Source organism: Bos javanicus, chromosome 15 (genome assembly GCF_032452875.1).
Source record: "Bos javanicus breed banteng chromosome 15, ARS-OSU_banteng_1.0, whole genome shotgun sequence".
Lineage (NCBI taxonomy): Eukaryota > Metazoa > Chordata > Mammalia > Artiodactyla > Bovidae > Bos > Bos javanicus.
The window spans coordinates 56,650,380-56,678,333 of NC_083882.1; the positions used below are offsets into that span (position 1 = coordinate 56,650,380).

General features: G+C 44.0%; 1 protein-coding gene and 1 pseudogene across 5 annotated transcripts; one reads left to right on the top strand and one right to left on the bottom strand.

Annotated features, from left to right (window-relative positions):
- Window positions 1-235: 235 nt before the first annotated feature.
- LOC133226892 (bcl-2-like protein 1) lies at window positions 236-2,874 on the bottom strand (annotated as a pseudogene).
- A 20-nt stretch (window positions 2,875-2,894) lies between these two features.
- B3GNT6 (UDP-GlcNAc:betaGal beta-1,3-N-acetylglucosaminyltransferase 6) lies at window positions 2,895-27,778 on the top strand. 5 transcript variants are annotated; one of them, XM_061380936.1, is made up of 2 exons: window positions 2,895-2,978; window positions 20,366-27,778. In XM_061380936.1, the coding sequence occupies exon 2, from the start codon at window positions 20,819-20,821 to the stop codon at window positions 22,121-22,123; it is 1,305 nt and encodes a 434-aa protein (XP_061236920.1). In that variant the 5' UTR covers window positions 2,895-2,978; window positions 20,366-20,818; the 3' UTR covers window positions 22,124-27,778. The 5 variants fall into 5 exon arrangements, with proteins under 5 accessions (XP_061236920.1, XP_061236919.1, XP_061236922.1 ...); XM_061380935.1 differs by lacking the exon at window positions 2,895-2,978 and adding an exon at window positions 17,003-17,577 and having other exon boundaries at window positions 20,984-27,778; XM_061380938.1 differs by lacking the exon at window positions 2,895-2,978 and adding an exon at window positions 17,528-17,577 and having other exon boundaries at window positions 20,343-27,778.
- The last annotated feature ends 176 nt before the right edge of the window (window positions 27,779-27,954 follow it).

The window sequence follows — 27,954 nt, forward strand, 5'->3', positions numbered from 1 at the left end:
TATAAAATGTGTCATGTAGTAATTGTCGAGGAACTAATAAACTATCATGGTCATGTACACTTTTTTTAAAAGGAGATCAAAATCCTTTCCACAGTTAGTACTTGTTTCTTTTGGCTCTTTTAGGGCTAAATTGGTTAATATCAGTTGATAAGTGAATCATTTTAAGGAATAGCTACTAGGTTGGTGCAAACGTAATTGCAGTTTCGGACCACGATAAATTTTAAATCATTGTAACTAGCTTCAAACACATCTTTATTACTCAAAATGGGAACCATTACAATCAACACATTTTTGCCGATGAGAAATATGTTTGCTTATTCCTGTAGCATAAAAATCCATGGTTCAGGATTTGACAAACTCTCGGGAAGCATTTTCTGCCTCTTGCTGGTTGTAGGAACATTTCCCTGCAAAAAGTTATTGAGATGCTTGAATAAGTGGTAGTCAGTTGGTGAGAGATCAAGTGTTCTGGTCTTCTTGACAGACCAGAACCTGGGGACAGGAGTTGACGAAGGCAAAGAAAAGAAGGACGCGGGGGACCCAAGTCTCTAGTGGAACAAGGGTGTTTTATTCATGGCAGTGTGTGCTTATATATTGTAATACAAGGAAGCTTTAGGCAAAAAATAAATTAAGTAAAAAACACCAAAACCAGATGCATAACAATAGTAACCAAGGGAATAACAGTAGTCATAGGACCAAACAAGAGTAACTAGGGGAATAACAGTCATCACAGGGCCAGAAGAGAAGTAGTTTTACAGAAAAGTAAAAGATTACTGAAAGGAATCCATGTATGCGTTCTGCCTCATGACCTCAGTCCTGAGAACTGCGTGCAGCTCTGCTCATTCCTGTTTTCCAGGAACTGATAAGGATCAGAGGGCCTTTGAGAAACAGAAAACAGCATATAGGATTCCTTAAAATTAAACGTTCCCTGAAAAATCTCCCTTTTTTATTATTTTTGTGAAAAAGGCCCTGACCAATTGAGTTTATTTAGTGTGAACAATTTATGTTGAAAGGCATCGATATATAACAAATATAATTACCAGGACAATTACCAATGTTACAGCATCAGACCCAATACTATGAGTAATACTTTGGAACCATCTTTGAGGGTCTAGCCTAGATAATTGATCAGCTAAGCTATTCAGCTAAAGTTTCCAAATTATTGGAAGAGGGCAGACTTTTAGAGAAGCTTTCAAAGATTTTCTTTTGCAATAATTGTACAATTAGGGAAGCATTATCATGTATGTCTTGTAAGTGAAATTTAATTTGTTCTCAATTGTAAGCACTATAGTTGAACCGAACAGGAGTGATACAAAATTGTGTAGAATGCCAATCACATTTTAGTATTACTTGTTTTTGTAAATCTATTAAATAATCTCTGACTCATTGGATGGCTGTTTTTAGTTCCTGTATTTTATCTTGAATTGCCTCATCTGAGCCTGAGTGGCCCATATAATATGAGCATCTTTGGTCCAATTTTGAATAAAGTTTTGTGTTTGAATTTAGGTTTGTAAAACAATGCCTGCGACAGCGGCAGTAGTGCAAATGGCTATTAATCCCAAAATGCCAAGAATTAACCATCCAATGAATCATTTAGATTGCCGGAGTGATTTAGTGAGTAGCCGAGAGGCAAGTCCTGCCGTGGGACCCTCTTTCCAGGGATTCATTTTTCAAAGAAACAGAGGAATTAAGACAAGTACACATTTTGTAATCTATACAAGTCACAAAACGTAGAGTCTTATTAAACTGTAAGTTCTCTATAGCTATAACAAAAGGAAGAGGAACACAAGCTTGTATAAAATATGAATGATTATAATGAAGGGAATAGTTACTATGAGTTGAAAAGCGAGCCCAGCAGAGCTATACCAGCCAAAGTCATGCCCATCAGGGACCAGTGGTTGGAACGGTCCTGGCCCTTTTAGCTCTTGGTTGCTGTATTGTTTTCATAGAGTTTCACAAAAGAATCCCAGCTGCCATTCTCCTGGATCCAAGGCTCTAGGTGGTCATTTAGGTAAGTGGCCATCCAAGTTGGGATTTGACTCACCAATATTTGCATCTAATTGTCTATGCTTTCTATGCAGTGTCCCACCGAAGGAAAAAAAGGCCATGTGACCCCAGTTTACCCCGGCCCAGAAGAGTTCATACATTACCTGTTCAAAGCTCTGATATGCTGTCCCTGTGGTGATGTGGAGCTGGGACGTCAGGTCGCTGAATGTCTGTTGGTACCTCAGTTCAAACTGGTTGTCTGTCTCCCTCAGGGTTTGCTTTACTGTTGTCATGGGGATCACTTTCTGGGCGTCCAAGCTTCTGCTGTGGCCAGTGGCTCCATTCACTGCAGGGCTATCTGCCAGGTGCCAAGGTGGGTTGTCATTGATGGCATTTGGGGTTGGTTTCCATATCTGATCTTGTCCCTTCTGAGGAGGCCTCAGTTCTGTTCTCTTCCACATCATTAAATTGACTGCAGCTGTATCCTTTCTGGGAAAGCTTGTAAGAGAGAAAGTCAACCACCAGCTCTCGGTTGCTCTGAGACATTTTTATAAGAAGGATGGGTTCTATCAGTTTATTGTCTAAAATACCTGTAGTAAAAAGGGGGTTATGTATATAGGTCCAATAAGTATGATAATTAATTCAGCTTGAGTGGGGTGGGTGGGGGGTGAAGCAAGCAAAACAAGCATAGCAAGAAAAATATTTTCTGGATTCCAAGGCATTCCCTGTTGAGAAACCAGATTTTTAGCTTGATTAGTAAGGGTTTTCGTTTATCCTTAGGGAAGGAGATCAAAGGTCAATGACGGCGAAGGCAGTGTTTTTTGGAGATTTTTAGAGTTGCCATGGCTTGTATTGGGATTTTTTTCTTCCCAGGAATTTGGCTGTTTTTTCTCTGTTTTGAACATCCGATGCTCTCCTGAGGTGGATCTTTCGAAGAGGAAGCCAATTGATTTCATTGGATCTATCTGGAGAAATACAAGCATACCCCTTTCCCTGTAAGATTAATTTCCTAGATTTCCATGTTTAGTTAGCCCATCTTGATACTAAATGGGCAGAGGAAGAGAAGTGTCTTTCAGTTCTTAGAAATGTTTTTCTGCTTATGTCAAGATAACTCCTTGTGGTAAGTTTTTAAAAATTTAAAACAAATAAAGCTGTATTAACCATAGTTATAGGATTAAAGAATATCTTGCGTTTGGAATCTAGTAAAGTCTGCTCTGGATAGAGAAAAGAGAATTGTTCCTGTGTATTCCTCCTTTTTAAATTTTTTTATTTGTAGTTTCAGTGTGTGAAATGGGGGAAGTGTGGTCCCTAATAATAGATTGTAATTCAAGAAAAAGTTGTTGAATAATAGATTGATTAGAATTTATGGTAGAAGTTTTTATATTTTTTAATACAAAAACTGACTATGAGGAGTCAGAAATTATATTGATAGGGTAAGGATGTAGGTGAATAACCTGAATAAGAGCATATAATTCATTTTGTTGAACAGAATGAAATTTAGTATAAAAGACTTTATATTCTTGAGAGAACAAAATGAGGCTTTGGTGTTTTTAGTCCCGTCTATATAGAAAACATCAGCTTGAGGTATAGGTTGTGATGTAACAATATGAGAGATAATAAATTCAGTATTTTTGAAGAAATTTTAAAGTTTATTAGAGGGATAATGAAATGAAATTTCTCTAAAATAGTCTGAGAAGTCTATTTGGAAATCGGTAGAAGTTTGTAATGCATTTTCAAATTGAGCTTTATTAATAGGCAATATAATTTGGTGAGGATCAGAGCCAATTAAAGTCTTAGTTTTTTTATTGATAATTATCAGAGCGATCAAATCAAGATAGGGCAGAAGTGACTCTGTCTCTTTAAAATGGGTATATATTCATTTTATTGGGTGTTCTTGTTGGGCAAGAAGTCTTGTGGGAGAATGGAGAGAGGGGAGTATAAACAACTCTAAAGGCAATCAAGTCTAATATGAGTAAGAAATTGTTTTTGTATAATTCATTTTGTATTAAACAGAGTTTTTGTGTGTGTGTGTCTCTTGTGAAAATGAATGAGGACTATTTAAATCAGGCTCTCCTTTTAAAGTATTAAATAGATTAGTCAGTTGATAATTTTCAATACCTGCTGCTGCTGCTAAGTCGCATCAGTCGTGTCCGACTCTGTGCGACCCCATAGACGGCAGCCCACCAGGCTCCTCCGTCCCTGGGATTCTCCAGGCAAGAACACTGGAGTGGGTTGTCATTGCCTTCTCCAATGCATGAAAGTGAAAAGTGAAAGTGAAGTCGCTCAGTCGTGTCCGACTCCTAGAGACCCCATGGACTGCAGCCTACCAGGTTCCTCTGTCTGTGGGATTTTCCATGCAAGAGTACTGGAGTGGGTTGCCATTGCCTTCTCCTAGCAATACCTAAAGAGGGTCTAATCCAGTTTATATTGTCTAAAAGTTTTTGAAAATCATTCAAGGTTGATAATTTATCAACATGAATCTGTGTTAGTTGGGGAGTAATATGTTGTCTATTAACAATAGATCTTAAGTAATGGTAAGGTCTAGAGGTTTGAATCTTTTCAGGGGCAATGATTAATCTAGAGTCTTTTAAGCATTGTTGAGCTATGTCAAACATTTGTTGAATTTTTATTTTTATTTTATTTTATTTTATTTTTAAACTTTAAATAATTGTATTAGTTTTGCCAAATATCAAAATGAATCCACCACAGATATACATGTGTTCCCCATCCTGAAAACAGATGGAGCCGAAGACAATATATGATCTATATAATGAATAACAAGAAAATCAAGAAATTGTTTTCTCACAGGTTCAAAGGCTTTGGCTACATAATATTGACACATGGTGAGAGAATTTATCATTTTTTGAGGCAATACAGCCTATTTATATCATTTATGAGGCCCAATATGATTAGGAAAAGGAAGAGAGAAGGCCAATCTTTCTCAGTCTAGAGGGTGTAAAGGTATAGTAAAAAAGCAGTCTTATAAATCTATAATAATAATATGTCAGTTTTGATGAATAATGGTAGGTGATGGAATTTTTAGTTGCAATGTACCCGTAGGTTTTATAGATGTATTAACTTTTCGAAGGTTTGTTAAAAGATGCCAGTTGTCAGATTTTTTTTTTTTTTCACAAAAATGGGAGAATTTCAAGAACAAGATTCTTTAATATGTTTTAATTTCAAATATGTATTGATAAGTTTTTTAGCAGCCTCTAGTTTTTCTTTTGTAAGGGGCCATTGTTCTGTCCAAAAAGGCTTGTCACCTTTTCAAGTTATTTTAATAATTGCATTGTTTGTTAAGTGAGCAGTACAGTGGCCCCTAGGAAAGATGTGGAATACATATTTGAGTTTGTCATTGCATAAGTAAAGCTCCTTTTATTAAATTAAGAGGTGCATCTATCATGTAGGGTTGTAATGTTGTAGGCTGCCTTTTGGTCCCTCATATGGATATATTTGGACATTTTGATAAACCTCTTGTATTTTGGTTTGAGAAACTCCTGCAATTTGGCAAGAAATTTTCTGTATAGGCCAAGATTTGGGCCATAAATGTTTGGAAATAGTAGTAATATCAGATCTAGTATCAAGGAGACCACAAAATTTTTTGCCATTAATTTTGATATTTATACTTGGTTGGGTATATTCAGATATTATTGATGTCCATAAGGATTGTTTTTGATCTGAATTGTCAAATCCGTCTGTCTGTACATCATTAGAGGAGTTAATAGAAATGTAAGATAAAGGAATTAATTGAGCAATTTTGTTTCCCTTTTTGAATTGCCATAATATCTGAGATGACATCGTAATTGGAATTTCTGTCTTATAATTTGAATCAATTACTCTAGGGTGAACAGTACTGGCCAAATAAAAGACTGAAGGTTTGTGGGGGTAGGGGTCCAAAAAAGTCCAATAGGTGTTTTAGAAGGGACTACTTAAGGAAAAAGGAGAAAATCATTTAGGGCTGGTATATCGACGGTAGCATTGCCAGATGTTGAGGGTTTGAGGGAAAAGATGGAGTTTGCCCCTGGTTTTTGTTGATGGGGACCTGGGGAGTCCCCAGCTTGGAGTTTCCCAAAATAGGCTTTCCTATAATATCATATTTAGATCGACAGTCTCTGGCCCAGTGTATCCTCTTATGGCAATGAGGGCAAATTTTTGGAGGTTTTTTAATAGTTTTAATTTTTTCTGTGTGCTTTTTAGCAGAATCCCTTTTACAATGAGTTTTATCCCCATATGTAAAACATCTTTCATATCCCTTTTTAAAGGTAGCAACCATTGTTTCAGTTAACATTTGTATTTTTTTAAGTTTCTGATCCTAAATTGTGATAAGCCTTTAAATAATCAATAATAGTCTCAATCTCATGAATTGGAGCAGTAGCTCTTTAACATTTTTGGTTTGCATTTTTATAAGCAAGCAATTTTTCTAGCTGCATTTTGGCCTCTTCTCTGATAACATTATAGGAAATATCAACTTTGAATCTAGCTAAAAAACCAGCATAGGCTTCATTAGGTCCTTGAAATATTTTTGTGTAGCTATCTTTAGGTTTCACTGACTTCTAGCTTTCCAGGGGGGTACACAAGGTTGGCGTTTACCCATATACATATGTTGGGGTCAAAATCTGGACCATCTTTATTAGGGTCGGGTGGCTCAACTATTTGGAGTTTATATCTGGCAAGGTTTTGTTTGGCTAAAGGCAGGTGTGATGTGGTGAAGGCTAGAAAGGACTCGTTTTTTATGTCCCAGTCTAGTAATCTAGAAAGCCTTCGTCATGAAGGGGAATGAGTAGATAGTGTTTTCTCATAAATATGAGTATGTGTTAAAGGCTTATCATTGTCATTATGGAAAGTATTGTTAGCTTTAGTGTCAAAAAGAGCCTCAGAAGAGTCATCGTTAGAGTCATTTTGTCTTTGAGTTGAGAGGACTTTCGGTTTGGCGTCCATTGTAAGAGGAGGAGGAGCACTTGGGGCAGCTGGAACAGGGCTGGTGGGATAATTTTGAAATATTTTATGTTGTTTTAATAGGGCCTTTTGTAAAGTTTTATCATCTAATTTATATTCATGTAACAAGTGTTCTGCCTGTTGTTGAATATCGGGGGGTGGGGGGGCTAGAATTTTCTTGAAATGGCAAAATCATGGCTTTAGTGAGGGCCCATAAGGGCCAGAAATCTATTGGAATATTTTTTCCCCGTCTTGTGATTCATTTAACATTCTTTCTAACTTGGTTCCAAATCTTTAAATCAAAGTTGCTTTCATCAAGGAACCAGGGATTATGTTCAATTACCGTTTGGAGACAAGCCTCTAATCGCTGAAGTGAAACCAAAAGTCCTTGAACCTTAAATAAATGATGAAGCAAAGTAGAAAAGTGGTGGGGCTTTCCTGCCGTTTGTCCCATAACCCCGCACTTACCGACCTCAGTAGGTCCACAGTCACTCCGTCTGGTTGCCAAGGGCATACTCCAGGTCCCTGTTTGGGTGCCACTTGATATGGTCTTCTTGACAGACCAGAACCTGGGGACAGGAGTTGACGAAAAGAAGCCAAAGAAAAGAAGGGCACGGGGGACCCAAGTCTCTAGTGGAACAAGGGTGCTTTATTCATGGCAGTGTGTGCTTATATATTGTAATACAAGGAAGCTTTAGGCAAAAAATAAAGTAATAATACACTGAAAACAGAAGCATAACAACAGTAACTAAGGGAATAACAATAGTCATTGGGGCCATAACAACAGTAACTAGGGGATAACAATCGTCACAGGGCCAGAAGACAACCCATGTATTGGAAATAGGAACATGACTAAGTAGTTTTACAGAAAAGTAAAAGATTACTGAAAGGAATCCATGTATGCGTTCTGCCTCTTGACCTCAGTCCTGAGAACTGCGTGCAGCTCTGCTCATTCCTGTTTCCCAGGAACTGATAAGGAACAGAGAGCCCTTGAGAAACAGAAAACAACATATAGGATTTCTTAAAATTAAACGTTCCTTGACACAAGTGAATATGGCAGATGAGGCACAACCTTGTGCCCAATTTGTTTAACTTCTGAAGCATTAGTTGTGCGATATGTGGTCAGGCATTGTCATGGAGAATTGGGCCCTTTCTGTTGACCAGTACCAGCTGCAGGCATTGTGGTTTTCAGTGCATCTTATTGATTTGCTGAGCATACTTCTCAGATGTAATGGTTTCATCGGGATTCAGAAAGCTGTAGTGGATCAGACCAGCAGGAGACCATCAAATAGTGACCATGACCTTTTTTGGTGCAAGTTTGGCTTTGGAAAGTGCTTCAGAGCTTCTTCTCGGTCCAACCGCTGAGCTGGTCATTACCAGCTGTCATGTAAAAGTCACTTTTTGTGACATGTCACAATCCAATTGAGAAACGATTTGTTGGGTAGAATAAGAGAAGACGCCACTTCAAAATAATGATTTTTTTGATGTGCGGTCGGCTCATGAGGCACCCAGCTCTTTCAACTTTCCAATTTGCTTCAAATGCCAACCAACCATAGAATGGTTAACACTGAGTTCTTGGGCAACTTCTCATGTAGTTGTAAAAGGATCAGCTTCAGTGACTGCCCTCAATTGGTCATCAACTTCCGATGGCCGGCCACTTCATTCCTCATCTTCAAGGTTCTCATCTCCTTTGCAAAACTTCTTGAACCACCACCGTACTGTATGTTCATGAGCAGTTCCTGGGCCAAATGCCTTGTTGGTGTTGCAAGTTGTCTCTGCTGGTTTACAACCCATTTTGAACTTGAATAAGAAAATTGTTTGAATTTACTTTTTGTCTATCATTTTCCTAATCTAAAATAAACATAAAATACCCAGCAATGTCATTAGCAAAAAAAAAAAGCAAGAAATGAACATTAAAATGACATATAACATAACGTTTATTTAAGAATGTATTCCAATAGCAAATGGCAAAGTTGAACAATGCAAAACCTCAATTACTTTTGCACCAACCTCACTCCACTCCAGTACTCTTGCCTGGAAAATCCTATGGACGGAGGAGCCTGGTAGGCTGCAGTCCATGAGGTCACTAAGAGTCGGACACAACTGAGGGACTTCACTTTCACTTTTCACTTTCATGCATTGGAGAAGGAAATGGCAACCCACTCCAGTGTTCTTGCCTGGAGAATCCCAGGGACAGAGGAGCCTGGTAGGAGGCCGTCTAAGGGATCATACAGAGTCGGACACGACTGAAGTGACTTAGCAGCAGCAGAAGCAATAGTATCAATAAATTCTATTTAATGTATTATAAAAGTTCCAAAGAATAGCAAGGAGAGATAAGAAAGCCTTCCTCAGTGATCAATGCAAGGAAATAGAGGAAAACAACAGAGTGGGAAAGACTAGAGATCTCTTCAAGAAAATTAGAGATACCAAAGGAACATTTCATGCAAAGATGGGATCGATAAAGGACAGAAATGGTATGGACCTAAAAGAAGCAGAAGATATTAAGAAGAGGTGGCAAGAATACACAGAAGAACTGTACAAAAAAGATCTTTACAACCCAGATAATCACGATGGTGTGATCACTCACCTAGAGCCAGACATCCTGGGATGTGAAGTCAAGTGGGCTTTAGAAAGCATCACTATGAACAGAGCTAGTGGAGGTGATGGAATTCCAGTTGAGCTATTTCAAATCCTGAAAGATTATGCTGTGAAAGTGCTGCACTCAATATGCCATCAAATTTGGAAAACTCAGCAGTGGCCACAGGACTGGAAAAGGTCCGTTTTCATTCCAACCCCAAAGAAAGGCAATGCCAAAGAATGTTCAAACTACCACACAATTGCACTCATCTCACACGTTAGTAAGGTAATGCTCAAAATTCACCAAGCCAGGCTTCAGCAAAATGTGAACCGTGAACTTCCAGATGTTCAAGCTGGATTTAGAAAAGGCAGAGGAACCAGAGATCAAATTGCCAACATCCTCTGGATCATCGAAAAAACAAGAGAATTCCAGAAAAACATCTATTTCTGCTTTATTGACTATGCCAAAGCCTTTGACTGTGTAGATCACAATAAACTGTGGAAAATTCTGACAGAGATGGGAATACCAGACCACCTGACCTGCCTCTTGAGAAACGTATATGCAGGTCAGGAAGAAACTGTTAGAACTGGACATGGAACAACAGACTGGTTCCAATAGGAAAAGGAGTATGTCGAGGCTGTATATTGTCACCCTGCTTATTTAACTTATATGCAGAGTACATCATAAGAAACTCTGGGCTGGAAGAAGCACAAGCTGGCATCAAGATTGCCGGGAGAAATATCAATAACCTCAGATATGCAGATGACACCACCCTTATGGCAGAAAGTGAAGAGGAACTAAAAAGCCTCTCGATGAAAGTGAAAGAAGAGAGTGAAAAAGTTGGCTTAAAGCTCTACATTCAGAAAACTAAGATCATGGCATCTGGTCCCATCACTTCGTGGCAAATAGGTGGGGAAACAGTGGAAACAGTGTCAGACTTAATTTTGGGGGGCTCCAAAATCACTGCAGATGGTGATTGCAGCCATGAAATTAAAAGGCACTTACTCCTTGGAAGGAAAGTTATGACCAACCTAGACAGCAAATTAAAAAGCAGAGACATTACTTTGCCAACAAAGGTCCGTCTAGTCAAGGCTATGGTTTTTCCAGTGGGCATGTATGGATGTGAGAGTTGGACTGTGAAGAAGGCTAAGCACTGAAGAATTGATGCTTTTAACCTATGGTGTTAGAGAAAACTCTTGAGAGTCCCTTGGACTGCAAGGAGATCCAACCAGTCCATCCTACAGGAGATCAGTCCTGGGTGTTCATTTGAAGGACTGATGTTGAAGCTGAAACTCCAGTACTTTGGCCACCTGATGAGAAGAGCTGACTCACTGGAAAAGACCCTGACACTGGGAGGGATTGGGGGCAGGAGGAGAAGGGGACGACAGAGGATGAGATGGTTGGATGGCATCAATGACTCGATGGACACAAGTTTGGGTAAACTCCAGGAGTTGGTGATGGACAGGGAGGCCTGGCGTGCTGCAATTCATGGGGTCACAGAGTCCGACATGACTGAGCGAATGAACTGAACTGAACTGAACTGAAGGCACTGTTTACTATCAAGCATTTCCATACTTCAGATATTTCAGAGTCATTCATCAGTGTGACCATTAGATAAACTTTACAAGCAAATATAGGTTTTCCTAGTTTCATCTTGGTACAGGTATTTGTTCTGCTAGCAATTATTTAATAAACATAGGTTGTGAATCTATATGAGGAGCTAACCATTTTCAAGTGATCTCAGACTTGCTTACTCACTTTTTCTATTTGATTTGTCAAAGCCAGTTATTTTTTGAGAAGATGTATATTTTTTATCTAATCTGCTATAATCTAGGCTATATTTCACTGTTAATTACCTTGGTTGGGCTTCCCTGATGGCTCAGATGGTAAAGAATCTGCATGCAATGCAGCAAACCTGGGTTCAATCCCCGGCTTGGGAAGATCCTTTGGAAAAGGTAATGGCTACCCACTCCAGTATTCTTGCCTGGGAAATCCCATGAACAGAGGAACCTGGCAGGCTACAGTCCATGGGGGTCACAAAGAGTTGGACACAACTGAGTGACTAAGCAGGCATGCACACATAGGTGAAAGTATTAAATGATACAGTTTTGAATAAGACTTCTGGTGATATTTATCCCTGGTTTATGTTTAATGTATCTATACATTTATATAAAAGCAGGCCCACACGTTTAGTTGTATGGTTTGTGCACTGCACAATGGTACCCCGTTGGGGAGGAGGTTAGTACAGCCTAAGCCTGGGTTCAGCTTGTCACTGTATTGCCTTAGAAGGGTTGCACTCTCACAACACACTTTTTTCCAATTTCTGAGTGAAAGGGGCTGTATAGGTCAGCAGAATCTTGTTCATGGAAGGAAGTTTAGCAAAGCTGGAACTTCTTTTGTCATTAGTCTTAAATGGTACTGCAGTAAATTTCTACTCCAAGTCTGGGTAGTTTACAAGCTTAAAAGCTAATAGTTTTTCTTTTCTTTTTTTTCAAGAATTTATTTTTATTTATTTACTTGGCTTCTTCAAGTTCTAGTTGTGGCACATGGGATCTTTGTCACATCACATGGGATCTTCTGTTGCAGCACACGGGCTCTCCGGTTGAGAAGCATGGGCTCAATAGTTGTGGTATGGGGGCTTAGTTGCCCCATGGCATGTGGGATCATCGCTCCCCAACCAGGGACCAAACCCATATCCCCTGCATTGCAAGGTGGATTCCTAACACTGGACCACCAGGGAAGTCCCTGCTTTTCAATTAAACATTCATGATCCATAAATACACAGCTTTCTTAACTTTAGGAGCTCCAGAGTAAATGCATGAACCTTCCAGCTTCACACAATGTAGGGGGACATACATATGTCTAGGGTCCTATCTTTGGCAATGACCAAAGTACCTTATAAGATATTACACAAATTAGAATTTCCTATAACTCACCTAGTTTTCCAAATCACAGCTTTTCAAAATAGGCTTTCCTAGCCAAGGATGCATGAATTGATAGTTTCAATTGCTGCTGACCATAGCGTATTCTTCAGGTAGCCCCATCTAGTGTGTCAGGAAGGGGCAGCCTTCACTGGATCAACAGACAGATGCTAGCCAGAGGTGAACCAGGACCCTTACCTGACAGAACACAGTTTGGACTGTACTTTGTAAAAGGATGACGGAAAAGGAATTAAGATTGCTTCAATTCCACCTCTCAAGAGTACACGCTTTTCTAAAGCCACCTGGCCACACACAACCCCTACACAGATGCATGGTCATTTTATTTACTGGATTCTTATTACACTTACTCTGGGCTCAGTTCTGGGATGTTTGAGATATTTTTTCCACTTTTTTTTTTTTTTTTTTTTGCTTCAACCCTTGACTAAGATACAGAATGGATCTATCTGAATGACAGAGAAGTCAGAACCAGCCTAACTGGTTGGGTGACCTAGTCCCCAAATAAGGCTTGATTCTCAAAGGAAGATGTGGAGAAAGCATAAAAAGAGAAAAAGGATTCTTTTTTTATAGATTATTTTTTTAATATTTATTTTTCGCTGTGTTGGGTCTTAGTTGCAGCATGTGGGCTTCTCTCCAGTTGTGTGCAAGCTTAGTTCCCCCGAGGCACGTGGGATCTTGGTTCCCTGACCAGGGATCAAACCAGGGTTCCCTGCACTGGATGGTGGATTTTTTTTTTTTTTTTTTTTTGCTGCACTGGTTCTTCATTGCTGCAAGTGGGCTTTCTATAGTTGTGGGGGTGAATCGTGGCTACTTTCTAGCTGCAGTGGCTTCTCTTATTGCAGGGCACAGGCTCTAGGGTGCATGCGCTTAGTGCCCTGTGGCCTGTGGAATCTTCCCAGACCAGGGATCAAACCCATGTCCCCTACATTGGCAGGCAGATTCTTTACCATTGGACCACCAGGGAATTCCCTGATGATTTGTTTCTTGAGTCAACAAACTTTGGAAAGCTGTGTCATGTTAGGTGCTGGGAGTACAGTGAATAAAACAGACACCCTGCCCATGACACTTATGATCTAGTGTCTAATAAACAATCGTGCCAGTCATATTTGGGATGAGTGTCACAGGGGAAGGGTATAGGGAGCTCTGGGAGTGTGCCCTAGGAAACTGGAGAAGGGAAGACTTCCTCAAAGAAAGGGTGGAGAATGGACTAAAGGGAGCCAGTGTGGATGAAGGGACACCAGGTAGAAAGAGAATGTAGCAGTCTGAGTCAGAGATAATGGTGGGTGGGGTGCTAGAGATAGAAAAAAATCCAATATATCTGTGTCATACAGAAAGAAGCAGATTTAGGGGGAGTTATCATCAAGTAAGTGTCAGATGTGTTGAGTTTGAAGTCCATGTGAAATGCATATCCTGTTGGAGAGCTTCAGTCAGTCAGTCAGTTTAGTCACTCAGTCGTGTCCAACTCTTTGCGACCCCATGAATTTGCAGCACGCCAGGCCTCCCTGTCCATCACCAACTCCTGGAGTTCACTCAGACTCACGTCCATCGAGTTGGTGATGCCATCCAGCCATCTCATTCTCTGTTGTCCCCTTCTCTTCCTGCCCCCAATCCCTCCCAGCATCAGGGTCTTTTCTAATGAGTCAACTCTTTGCATGAGGTGGCCAAAGTACTGGAGTTTCAGCTTTAGCATCATTCCTTCCAAAGAAATCCCAGGGCTGATCTCCTTCAGAATGGACTGGTTGGATCTCCTTGCAGTCCAAGGCACTCTCAAGAGTCTTCTTTCTCCAACACCACAGTTCAAAAGCATCAATTCTTTGGCGCTCAGCTTTCTTCACAGTCCAACTCTCACATCCATACATGTAGGAACTTAAGGATTGTGAAAAATGTGGATCTGGAGGTCAGCTGAGAGATTTGGGATGAAGACATAAATTTGAGAATCAAAAGCACACATGGCATTTTGTTGTTGTTTTTTGGTTGCTCTGGGTCTTCAGTGCTGTGGGTAGGCTTTCTCAAATTGCGGTGCGCGAGGGCTACTCTTTTTTGCAGAGCACAGGCTCTAGGCATACAAGTTACAGTAGCTGCAGTATGCAGGCTCAGTAGTTGTGGCACACGGGCTTTAGTTGCTCCGCAGCATGTGGAATCTTCCTGAACCAGGGATCGAACCCATGTCCCCTGCACTGTCAGGTGGATTCTTATTCACTGTGCCACCAGGGAATCCTACTATACATGGTATTTGAAGCTATGTGAGTGGATTACTCATGGAAGAGAGTCTCTGACTGAGTCCTAAAAACCAAACTATTTAAGGACTAGTTAAGAGGAATTTTGAAAAACAAAGTCACCTCCAACCAAAGAGAATAATCAGTCACCTGAAAAGGAAGCCTAGGGTAAGCGTCTCTGGTTGCCAGCAGCTGGGCTGGGTTCAGCTGTGGCTGTTGGCAGGGCTGGCGATGTGGTCCTTCCTGGGGAGTGGAGTGAAGTAACTGACGCAGCACTGCACTGAGGCAGCAGGCTCCATATTGGAGCCCACTGGCATTAGTTCCCACGGAGTGCTGTTACATATTTCATGTCCTTGTTGGTGTCTAAGAAACTAGCTTAGGATCCCAGTCCTCCACCGAAAAGATGTCTGATTGTGTCCAAGTCACTTAAAACTAAATGTTGGATTATACATTTGTAAAATGTAGGACTGTCTTAAGGGTTAGTACCATGCTGTAGTATGAATCTTAATTATATTGGATTTCCTTCATAGGATCATTCCTGTAGGAGTGCCTGACCCAGGCCTGCCAGGGGTACCTTAAAGCTTCTGGACAGACCTCAACTTCTCTTCTGGATCCCTCTCCCACTGGCCAATTCAACGTGGAACAAGTGATTATCCAACTTTCCTCCCCTTCCTGGTCATCTGGCCCAGAGAACCTGTTTGTCTTAGAGGTGGGGACAGGTTCCTTTGCCTTATGCCACCTCAGTTTTTCAGACTAGGTGTGGCAGAATAAGCAATGGACCAAGACCTTTTATCCTAGATGAAAACAACCACCCATTGTAAAGGTGAGAGCTGAAAAGGAGTTCAGATTGCTTTAATTCTACCTCTGAACAATACCCCTCTCAGAAACCACTCTGCCACCACACCCAGTACATATATGTCATTAAGTTCCTCCCTGGCCCCTGGAGAACCTTCCTAGAAAGGTCATCACTGCCTATCCTAAAGTCTGTCTACTTTATTCCAATAAACTTACCCTCATTTAACTTTCTCCCCACTTCAATTCATCTCCAAACTTCTCAAAGGACATTTCTGCTAGAGAGAAAAGATGAGTTTTTAGGGAACTTGAAGAAAATGAGTTAAAACTAAGTCATTGGGCCAACCTAGATGGCCAGTAAGTCACCAACCTATGAAGATACATCCCTGCCCAGTTCAGACCTGGGCCTCACCTCTCTCTCATGGGTCACTGTACCCCATCTCTGGGTTCCCTTCCTCCACTGTTTCCCTCTCCGGCATCCATACCACACAGGGGCTGCTACAATGGACTCTTGAAAACAGGTATGGACTTGTTAAAACTTCCAAAGGATCAAGTTAAAACTTGAGGTTCAATGCCCCGTCTCAGGAATCTCTAATTTATCTTTGCATCCTCAGCTCCCAATATTTACTCTGCCAACCACATTAAACTTGGAATGTTCCGCAGCCATGTCCTGTTTATCCCCACCTCTGTACGTCTGCCCAGACTGCCCTCCCCCTCTCCACTGCTCCTTATCTGCTGAAAAAACTCCTTATCACCCCAAAACCCACGTGGTAGGTTAAATGTGGTCACACATTTTTGGAACTTACATCTGGGCTGGTGTTGTGACTTGTTTTGACCAATTGAATGTGGTGAAAATGACACGAAGCAAGTTCTGATGCCCAGGCCTCAGGAGGCCTGTAGCTTCCGCTGTGATGATCTTGGAACCCCGAGACCAACATGCCATGACAAAGCCTAGGACAAAAGAGTGCAGGGGAGCAAGGCCCAGTGCCCCAGTTTCCAGCTTACACATTAGCTGAACTGAGCCATGTGAAAGACAGCCCAGGTGGACCAACAAAAGAACCTCCCAGGCAATGCACAGAATCTTGAGAAATAAAAATACTGGTTGTTTTAAGCATTTGTTTAATGCTTGGGATAATTTGTTACATAGCAGTAGATACAAAAACAGATACAATGCAGTTCTAATGTGAAGTAACCTCTGTCAAGTTTCCCAGTCAAGAACCTTCTCCAAGTGCCCCAGTGTGTTTTCTACATATCATATCACTTTATAGTCATTTTACTATCTAGCTCTCCCCAGATACACTGAGCTCTGAGGATGAGGTCCAAATCTGATTCATCCTCCCTCCTAACCACTCATGGTGCCAAGCTCAGTACCCTCAGATACCATGAATGTGTCTAGAAGGTATGCCTAGATGAACATTTTACATGCTTCTGCTGCTGCTGTCGCTTCAGTCGTGTCCGACTCTGTGCGACCCCATAGACGGCAGCCCACCAGGCTCCCCGTCCCTGGGATTCTCCAGGCAAGAACACTGGGGTGGGTTGCCATTTCTTCTCCAATGCATGAAAGTGAAAAGTGAAAGTGAAGTCGCTCAGTCGTGTCTGACTCTTAGCGACCCCATGGACTGTAGCCCACCAGGCTCCGCCATCCATGGGATTTTCCAGGCAGGAGTACTAGAGTGCGATGCCATTGCCTTCTCTGATTTTACATGCAAATTACTCAACAAAGATTTTTAAAGCACATCCTACATTAACAGAACAGGTCCTAGGCCCTGGAATTCTTCTCAGTCTAGCAGGAAAACTGCTCATTATAATACAGCTTTGAAGTGTTGCAGGCAAGTGTATTGATGGGAGTGTACAAGGCAACTGGTGTGTGGGGGAGTCAAGAAAACCCCTAGAAGAAATGACGTTTAGCCTCATCATAAAGGGTAAGCAAGCTATTACTGTTGGAAGGAAGCTTGTAGGCATGTCCCCAACCTCTACCCCCCTTATCCAAGGGAAGAGGGATGCACGGATTGGTCAGGTTCACAAACACAGTCTGGGGGGTGGGGCCTCAGACTGTGAACAAAAAAACAGGGTTTATGGTAGGTCCAAGTCTGGGGATGACTCCTGTCTATTTCTTCTCTCTCAGACATTCAAGGTAAGATGGGGACTTGGACTTTTTCCTATTAACAAGGAGGTGCATTTTCTCCCCCTCCCTGCCCCATTCTCCTTAGAGTGCTAACCAGAGGGGGACCAAAGGAACAGGAACCAGGGCAAAGCCCCAGGGTTAGGGCTCCATGTTGGGCACTGGGATCAAAAGTAATAAAAGGTGTGTTCACCTGCCGTATCTGTGGTCCATATTCAGGAATATCTTGGGGTAGGGGGCTGGAGGAATCTACGTTCCAGCCATCTGTCACTTGGCATCAAACCAGAAGAGAGAAAAACCAAAAGGAACTTTTCCTGTTCCCAGGAAAGTAAGGCAGAGAATGCCAGAAGAGGGAAAAACCAACAGAAACTTTTCTTGTTCCTGGGAAAATAAGGGAGAGAATCTCAGGTGGAGTGAAGAGAATTAAACGTGTGGAGTGATAAGTGGAGTGAGAAAGGAGAACAGAAAGAGGCTCGCAAAGGAATGCTATATACAGTCCTGCATGAGAAGGCTGGACCTAATTCACAAAAGATGACCTGCTTTGCCCCATCAACATTCCTGTGTTAGCCAACTGCTGACATTCCTAGGGTACTCACTGCATGCCAGGCATGGTTCTAAGCACCTTACATCAACTCATAATACCCTGGGACGATTTATATCTCATATATCTTCTGTGACAAATAACTTGCCTAAGATCGCCAAATGAGGAACCTGAGATTCAAAAATTTCAACTAAGTAGCAGGTCTGTCCTCTTTGACCATCTCTGCTACTCAGAAGCTGTGGTGTCTATCAACGTTGATAGGACTTCCCTGGCAGTTCAGTAGTTAAGACTCTGCACTTCCAATGCAGGAGGTGCAGGTTCAATTCCTGGTTGGGAAACTAAGATCCCACATGCCTCATGGCACAGCCAGAAAATTTAAAAACGAAAAAACAACAACAACAAAACTGTGATATAGGTTCTGTTGAGATGGACTTACCAGGAGGCTTCCTGCAGGAGGTGGTATTTGAAGGACAAGGGATCAAGGCCGGCAGAGGCTATAACAGCTTAAAGTGTGGGGACTTCATGGTGCCTAGAAAAGTGGATGGGGAGTCGGGAGGAATGCAGGAAAAAGAATCACAGAGAACACCCCCAGAGCTTCACAATGTCAGCATGCAAGAACAGAGCTCAGCAATCCAGTGCCACCCTTAGGAACAGGAACCGGCTCAACCTTTCCCCTAGTTTCCTATCAAAAAGTGGCTGAGATCCAGGTTCCTGAATCAACTTGACCAAAGCAAATACAGGTTACGTGAGACAAGAATTACTGTTCATAGTCTACTATGTGAGACTATTCTCCTAGAAACAGTTGGGGACAGGAAGAGGAGATAGAGAATGCTTTTTAATTATTTTCTAAAACACATTTGTATGGTACTCTAGCACTGACAGTATTATTTTCTTGCTCTAACTTTTACTGAGAGATGAATGTTAACTCTTCAGTTTTTCAGAAGAGAAAACTGAAACCCAGACGGTTTACACATTTATACAAAGTCACACAGCTAATGAAAGCTGGGATTCACGCCCACGTTATTCAGACTCCAAATTCTGTCCTCATTCATTCTTTTACTCTTTCATTCACTGGGGGCAAAATGTATTGCATGCCCCAAATATGCCAAGCACAGGACTAGGCACTGAGCATATTTTCATGATAAAATAGCTTATTTTCTCTTCTTTCAGTGCATTAAACACTGAAGCAGGAATCCATTAAGAGGAAACTGCATCTCGTATTTCTCATGGGAGTCAGTGATTACAGTTTTTTCAAGGTTCTCCCACTTTTATCTGTACCTAACTCCTGCCACTATTTCATGGAACACCTGCTTTGTGCCCATCTTGGGCTGGATGTTGTGTATGGACTGTAACAACCTGGCATGAGACTACAGTTTGATCCAGTAATATCTACTATGTGCAAACAACTCAATCTGAAAATATTTACTGAGCACATTATCTGGGCAAAGTATTCATTCAACAATATTTATTGGTACCTCTGATAATCATAATAGCTAATATTTACTGAACCCTTGAATCCTGTGGACAGAGGAGCCTGGTGGGCTGCTGTCCATAGCGTCACACATAGTCGGACATGACTGAAGCAACTTAGCATGCATGCATGCATTGGAGAAGGAAATGGCAACCCACTCCAGTGTTCTTGCTTGGAGAATCCCAGGGATGGGGGAGCTTGGTGGGCTGCTGTCTATGGGGTCACACAGAGTTGGACACGACTGAAGCGACTTAGCAGCAGCAGCAGTGTCATTTATATTTGTCCTGCCTTTCCATTCTTTTTTATTACCATCCTGATGGGGCTTCCCTGGTAGCTCAGATGGTAAAGCGTCTGCCTACAATGCCGGAGACCCGGGTTCGGTCCCTGGATCGGGAAGCTCCCCTGGAGAAGGAAATGGCAACCCACTCCAGTATTCTTGCCTGGAAAATCCCTTGGAGAGAGGAGCCTGGTGGGCTACAGTCCATGGGGTCGCAAAGAGTCGGACACGACTGAGCGACTTCACTTCACTTCACTTCACTTCAAATACAGGTAAGGCTGTTGTGATCTGGGATTTGTCCTGAGGTGTCCCATGAAGGCAGGACTTGAGGTTCACTCAGGCAAGGCAGAGGATTTGGATACACAGAGGAGAGGGCCTGACCTGGCACGTGTGGGGAAAAGAAAATAACACCAGCAGGTAGAAATAGTAAGAGGTGGGGCCGGAGGATGAAGAGGGTAAAGAATAGGTACCATTCACTGACTGGCTAGTTCATGCTCATTTAATGCTCTAGACTACCCTGCAAGGGAGGAGCTACCAACCCTCTGGTAGAGAGGAGAACACTCAGCGCTAGAGATCTGAAATGACTTGTTCAAGATGATACAGGTAAGTGGTAATGACTGAATTCTAACCTGAGTCTGAGTCCAGGACTGTCACCTCATGCCTCCTTGACTCTGGTGGCAAGGAGGGAAATAGATCACAGGGGGTCAGGGCTCAACAAGGTAGAGAGGAGGGAACAGGCCTGGAGAGACTGATGCAGTTTCAACAAGGTGTAGAAAGTAGGTGTAAGTTGAGGGTGGGGTAGGCACTCAGGGTATTTACTTGCAGCAAGTGAGCAGAAAGGCTCCAGTGATTGAAGTGGATTCCCGGGGAAGACAAAGGCTTTGACGACTTGATGAGTCTGCCCGGCCTACACGAGTGACAACCAGAGGTAGATGTCAGGAGGTAAAAAGATACACAGATTTGAATGTCAGAAAACTCTAGGCTGTGGGAGATGGGAAAAGCTTCAGTACACTTTTCTACCTTCTTAACAACAAAGTTGAGAAGGGGCTGGTTCTGGGAGAGACGTGACGGGAAGGGCGTCATTCATCTGATTCAAAGACGACTCACTTTGACTCGGTTCCCCCCACAGATGGCTTTTCCCTGCCGCAAGTTCCTGAAACCCAAGATCCTGACCTGCCTTCTAGCGGGTTTGAGTTTCTCGATCCTGCATCTCTGGTTCCTCAGAGACCCCAGGTTTCAACAGAAGCAGAGGTCGGATGGGTCCCTGCAGGTGACCCACGTGGCCCCTGCCGCCACGTCGCCATCCAGCCCAGGGCCTCCGTGCGTGGCCAACGCCTCAGCAAACGCCACGGCCGACTTCGAGAAGCTGCCTGCGCGCATCCAAGACTTCCTGCGGTACCGCCACTGCCGCCACTTCCCGCTGCTCTGGGACGCGCCGGCCAAGTGTAGGGGCAGCCGCGGGCCCTTCCTGCTGCTGGCCGTGAAGTCGGCGCCGGCCAACTTCGAGCGGCGCGAGCTCATCCGCCGCACGTGGGGGCAGGAGCGCAGCTACGGCGGGCGGCCGGTGCGCCGCCTCTTCCTGCTGGGCACCCCCGCACCCGAGGACGCAGAGCGCGCAGAGCAGCTGGCGGAGCTGGCCGCGCTGGAGGCGCGCGAGCACGGCGACGTGCTGCAGTGGGCCTTCACTGACACCTTCCTCAACCTCACGCTCAAGCAAGTGCACCTGCTCGACTGGCTGGAGGCCCGCTGCCCGCACGCGCGCTTCCTTCTCAGCGGCGATGACGACGTCTTCGTGCACACCGCCAACGTGCTCCGCTTCCTGGAGGCAAAGTCGCCCGACCGCCACCTTTTCACCGGGCAGCTCATGAGCGGCTCCGTGCCCATCCGCGAGAGCTGGAACAAGTACTTCGTGCCCCCGCAGCTCTTCCCCGGGTCGGTCTACCCGGTGTACTGCAGCGGCGGCGGCTTCCTCCTGTCCCGCCACACAGCCCAGGCCCTGCGCCAGGCCGCCCGCCACACCCCGCTCTTCCCCATCGACGACGCCTACATGGGCATGTGTCTGGAGCGCGTCGGCCTGAAGCCCAGCGGCCACGAGGGCATCCGGCCTTTCGGCGTGCAGCTGCCCGGCGCCCGGCAGCCCTCCTTCGACCCCTGCATGTACCGCGAGCTGCTGCTGGTGCACCGCTTTGCGCCCTATGAGATGCTGCTCATGTGGAAGGCGCTGCACAACCCAGGGCTGAGCTGTCACCGGGGGCACAGGGTCTCTTGAGGCTGGGAGGTCAGTGTGGGGCTGCCGTGGGGGTCAGTCATGAGGAAACTAGGAAAGGCAGTGACTGGGGAATCTGGGAAGACAGTATTGAGAAAGCCTTTGGAAGGTCAATGTCAAGGGGCTGTGTTTGGGGGATGGGGCGTCTGATCAGTAAGCCTGAAGGACAGTGAGTAGGGAGTGACCTGGGAGAGACCCCCATTCCATTCCTGGGTCGGGAGGATCCCCTGGAGGAGGACATGGCAACCTACTTCAGTATTCTTGCCTGGAGAATCCCATGGACAGAGGAGCCTGGTGGGCCATGGTCCATACAGTCGCAAAGAATCGAACACAGCTGAAGTCACTCGCAGACACACAAGGGCAACCAGAGTCTGTTGTGAACCGAACCTCCATTGGAGGGGTGGGGGGTGGGCGTGGGTCAGTAACCAGACTCTGAGGATCAGGCTGTGGTCCTGACTTCCAGGAGCTGCCAGTTATTGGCAAAGTACAAAAATCAAGAAAACAGCTTGAGAATGAGGCAGAAATGTGTGCTGTCGAGGTCCCAACTATGTAAGATGGACAAGAAGGACTGAGCTGCAAGGAAGAAAGCCTGGATGAGAAGCCAGGAGCCTGGCCTGATGCCTTCCCTGCCTTCGGGAGGAGGGCCAGTCTTCCCCACCGGCGGACTCCCTCTGGCATAACCGTGTACTTTGTCACTTGGTCGGGCCCTCTCCTGGCCCTGCATCTTTGCAAGCTTTGATCCCTTTACTGGAAATGTCCACCAGCCATCACTGTCCAGGTCTCTTGTATGGATGAGGAGGCTGCAAGGGGCGGGGTAGCTGTCCCCCAAACTCTGTTACCCGCTTCCTCCTGGGCACGCACCTAGACTATACTTCCCAGACTCCCTTGAAGTGAGTTGTGGGCATGTGACCAGCCTGTCTCCATGGCTGTGCATAGTTGTGAAGAAGACCCCTCCTGAACCCCCGCCTCACCTCTGCTCACTTTCTCCTTCCCCCAGACTGGCACATGGATGAGCCTATAACCTTGCAGATGCCTGGGTTCCCCAACCTTGGCACAATTGCCGTTTTGAGTTCTTTGCCGTAAAGGGCTGTCCTGTGCATTGGAGAACATTTAGTCATATCCCTGTCCCCTGCCTACTAGATGCCAGCATCACACCCCAAGTTATAACAACCAAAAATATCTCTGAAGTTTGCCACATGTACCCTGGTGAGTGGGGCTTCTCTGGTGGCTCAGACGGTAAAGAATCTGCCTGCAATGTCTGTGTTCAATCCCTGGGATGGGGAGATCCCCTGGAGAAGGAAACAGCTACCCACTCCAGTATTCTGGCCTGGAGATTTCCATGGACAGAGGAGCCTTACAGGCTACAGTCCATGGAGTTGCAAAGAATTGGACATGGCTGAGCGACTTTCACTTTCACTGTGGTGAGCAAAGTCACCTCTAGTGTGAACCGCTGACCTAGAGGAAGGCAGGGAAACAAGAGGGCTTCCCAGTTCACTGCAGAGAGCAGGGGTGCTTATGGACTAACCTGGAATACTCAGCTCAAACTGCTGAGAAGAACAAAATAAACTTTTATGTTTTCTGAGCCTCCTGGATTTTGTTGACACTTTGTTAGGGCAACCTTGGTAACATAGTGTGTCCTCTCTGATTCCTGTTTCTACCACACTGGTTGCTCCCAGAGGGAGGGACCATGTCTGAATCATGTCCAGTGATAACCCATGGAGGGAGGCCTGGCATCCTGCCGGCTCACTCTTGGCTTGGGAGGTGGAAGGAGCAGGAGGAAGAGGCACTGTCCAAGCAGCCTTTCTGCAGTCCTGGACGTGGATCCCCAGGAGCCATGGCCACTTGTCCCTTGCCGGCCTTGCTTCTGAGCAGAGTCTGGCTCATAGTAAGTACTTCCTAAATGCTTTAGGGGTGGAAAAATGAATGGATGGTGCCCATCTGTCCCAATGGTATGAACTGTATCCATCAGGACAGTGTATTAGTTTCCTATCGCGGCTGTAAATTGCCACGGATTTGAGGGCTTAAAGACACATACATTGTTATTATCTAATAGTCCTACATATCAGAAATCCAAAATGAGTCTTGTTGGGCTAAAAGTCAAGGTGTCAGGCCTGCATTCCTTCTGGAAGGTTCCAGGGCAGAATTTGTTCCCCTGCCTCTTCTAACTTCTAGAGACTGCCCACATTCCTTGGTTTGGGGCTTCCTTCCATCTCCAGAGGCAGCAGTCACATCACTCTGACCTCTGCTTCCCTTGGACCCATGTCCTCTGACTCCTGCCTTCCCTTTCATTTATAAAGACTCTTGTGATCACACAGGGTCTGCCTGGATAATCCAAAATTATCTTTCTGTCTTAAAGTCCACCAATCAGCAACCTTCATTAATTCCTTTTTTTCCATGTAACCTAACATATCCATAGGTTTCAGGGATTAGGGCCTAGACATTTTTTTTGGCGGGGACATTATTTCACTTAACCATCAGTCAGTCAGTCGGTCAGTTCAGTCGCTCAGTCGTGTCTGACTCTTTGCGACCCCAAGGACTGCAGCACGCCTGGCCTCCCTGTCCATCACCAACTCCCAGAGTTTACTCAAACTCATGTCCATTGAGTCGGTGATGCCATCCAACCATTTCATCCTCTGTCGTCCCCTTCTTCTCCTGCCTTCAGTCTTTCCCAGCATCAGGATCTTTTCAGATGAGTCAGTTCTTCCAATCAGGTGGCCAAAGTATTGGAGTTTCAGCTTCAGCATCAGTCCTTCCAATGAATATTCAGGATTGATTTCCTTTAGGATGGACTGGTTGGATCTCCTTGCAGTCCAAGGGACTCTCAAGGGTCTTCTCCAACACCACAGTTGAAAAGCATCAATTCTTCAGCACTTAGCTGTCTTTATAGTCCAACTCTCACATCCATACATGACTACTGGAGAAGCCATAGCTTTGACTAGACAGACCTTTGTTGGTAAAGTAATGTCTCTGCTTTTTAATATGCTGTCTAGATTGGTAATAACTTTTCTTCCAAGGAGCAAGCATCTTTTAATTTCATGGCTGCAGCCACCATCTGCAGTGATTTTGGAGGACCCCCCCCCCAAATAAAGTCTGTCACTGTTTCTACTGTTTCCCCATTTATTTGTCATGAAGTGATGGGACCAGATGCCATGATCTCAGTTTTCTGAATGTTGAGTTTTAAGGCAACTTTTTCACTCTCCTCTTTTACTTTCATCAAGAGGCTATTTAGTTCTTCTTCATTTTCTGCCATAAAGGTTGTGTCATCTGCATAGCTGAGGTTGTCACTTACCATGGTGTCCAATAAATATTTGTTGAAAAAATGAACAATAATGAAATAATGAACAAAAATTAATAAGTTAATAAATGTGCTTCCTTCACACTGCTACTAAGTCGCATCCAACTCTGTGTGACCCCATAGATGGCAGCCCACCAGGCTCCCCCGTCCCTGGGATTCTCCAGGCAAGAACACTGGAGTGGGTTGCTGTTTCCTTCTCCAGTGCATGAAAGTGAAAAGTGAAAGTGAAGTTGTTCATTCGTGTCCGACTTTTAGCGACCCCATGGACTGCAGCCTACCAGGCTCCTCTGTCCATGGGATTTTCCAGGCAAGAGTACTGGAATACAGACCTCCCTAATATGAACTCTCATTCTGGTCAGTTGAGTATCATTAACACTGAATTCTCTTCCCACTTATCAAGTGCTTTCAGTTCAGTTCAGTTCAGTCGTTCAGTTGTGTCCAACCCTTTGCAACCCCTTGAACCGCAGCACGCCAGGCCTCCCTGTCCATCACCAACTCTCGGAGTCCACCCAAACCCATGTCCATTGAGTTGGTGATGCCATCCAACCATCTCATCTTCTGTCGTCCCCTTCTTCTCCTGCCTTCAGTCTTTCCCAGCATCAGGGTCTTTTCCAATGTCAGCGCTTCGCATCAGGTGGCCAAAGTATTGGAGCTCCAGCTTCAACATCAGTCCTTCCAGTGAACACCCAGGGCTGATCTCCTTTAGGATGGACTGGTTGGATCTCTTTGCAGTCTAAGGGACTGTCAAGAGTCTTCTCCAACGCCACGGTTGAAAAGCACCAATTCTTCAGCACTTAGCTTTTTTTATAGTCCAACTCTCACATCCATACATGACTACTGGAAAAACCATAGCCTTGATTAGATGGACCCTTGTTGACAAAGTAATGTCTCTGCTTTTTAATATGCTGTCTAGGTTGGTCATAACTTTTCTTCCAAGGAGCAAGCGTCTTTTAATTTCATGGCTGCAGCTACCATCTGCAGTGATTTTGGAGACCCCTCCCCCCAAAATAAAGTCTGTCACTGTTTCTACTTTTTCCCCATTTATTTGCCATGAAGTGATGGGACCGGATGCCATGATCTTAGTTTTCTGAATGTTGAGCTTTAAGCCAACTTTTTCACTCTCCTTTTTCACTTTTATCAAGAGGCTCTTTAACACACACACACACACACAAAACAAGAATCCTGAGGCCAGGAGAGGACATCTCTGCATCTTTGGAAAAGTCTGAATTCTGTGCTTTGACAACTTCCTCCCATTTCCCTGACAGTCAGGTGGATTATCCCCACTTCATGGATAAAGAGATTAAGAGTCCGGGACCTCACAGCTCAGAAGGATCAGAACGCCTCATTTATAGGACTACTTTGTCACTTCGGGTCCTGGTCACCCCCTCTCGGAAGCTGAGCTGCTCACACACCAGGCCCAGTGAAGGCCCAGGGCACACAATCAGCCCTGGTTCCTCTTGATGTCACCTATTTCCCTCCCCTCACCTGGCCCTCATCACCCCGTCCCCACAAAGCCTGCCTGCCTCATAGGGCTCTTTAGAGATCCGCAGCCGCCAGAGGGCGCGCCCTGCACACGATTTCCTCGCGGTGGCGGCGGCTGGTCCTTGGATCGGGTAATTCTGGGCCCCAGGAGTCCGCGCTCCCACCTCCCTTCACTAGGCTAGCCTAGCTGACAAGAACCCCACGAGTAAGGAAAATGATACGCCTGCCTCACTAACAAACACAGATGCAAAATTCTACACGAAATGCTAGTACACAATGTGGCAATATGTAAAAAGGATGACATAGTACTTAGACGGATTTATCCCAGAAATGTGAGGTGGGCCTAGCATTAGAAAAGGAATCAGAATATATGGATAAAAAAGAAATATCCGTCAATGTGGTACATCACATCAAGATAAATATGAATCAGATGTTGGGCGAGTGGGGGGGATTTTTTGATAAAATTCAGCATCCTTTTGTGATTTAAAGAAAATCTTAGTGAAATATGGAAGCATTTCCTTTGAGTCTGAAAAGACTGCATGTGCCCATCATCACCACTGTTCAACTGTCCAAGGCTTGAGAGCACAGCAAGGTAAGGTAAAGGCTTAAAATGATAATGAGGTAATTCCCTGGCGGTCCACTGATTAGGCCTCTGTCCTTTCACTGCAGAGGAGTGGGCAAAAAAAATTTTTTTTTAATGATAATGACTTGAAAAAAAATTATCAAAATTTCAGAGGTTTGTAACCCTATTAGATCCCATTTCCCCATAAAATTAATGCTGTACACCCTATCCTGAAATTAAATTCTTTTATAGTATTTTCAAAAAATGAATATAATTCTTTCATTGTAATATAAAATGTCAATAAAATAAATAATATGTATTATTATGTGTAAATTCTTGGGCACAACAAATCCCTTACAAATTTTCAAATCTCCCTCTAGGGGGCAGTACACCTCATTGAGAAACAGCCTACTTTAGAAAACCCACCAGAACACACAAATCCTAGTTGATTGATTAATTTTAAAATGTGGCAATTGTTCCAGTACAAAATCAATG

Excerpts from the sequence above, each read along its gene's own strand:
- B3GNT6 (XM_061380935.1), top strand. The coding sequence starts at position 17,341 with ATGACGTTTAGCCTCATCATAAAGGGTAAGCAAGCTATTACTGTTGGA. Across the intron at positions 17,578-20,983 it reads TTCTCTCTCAGACATTCAAG|ATGGCTTTTCCCTGCCGCAA; the intron begins GTAAGATGGGGA and ends TTCCCCCCACAG.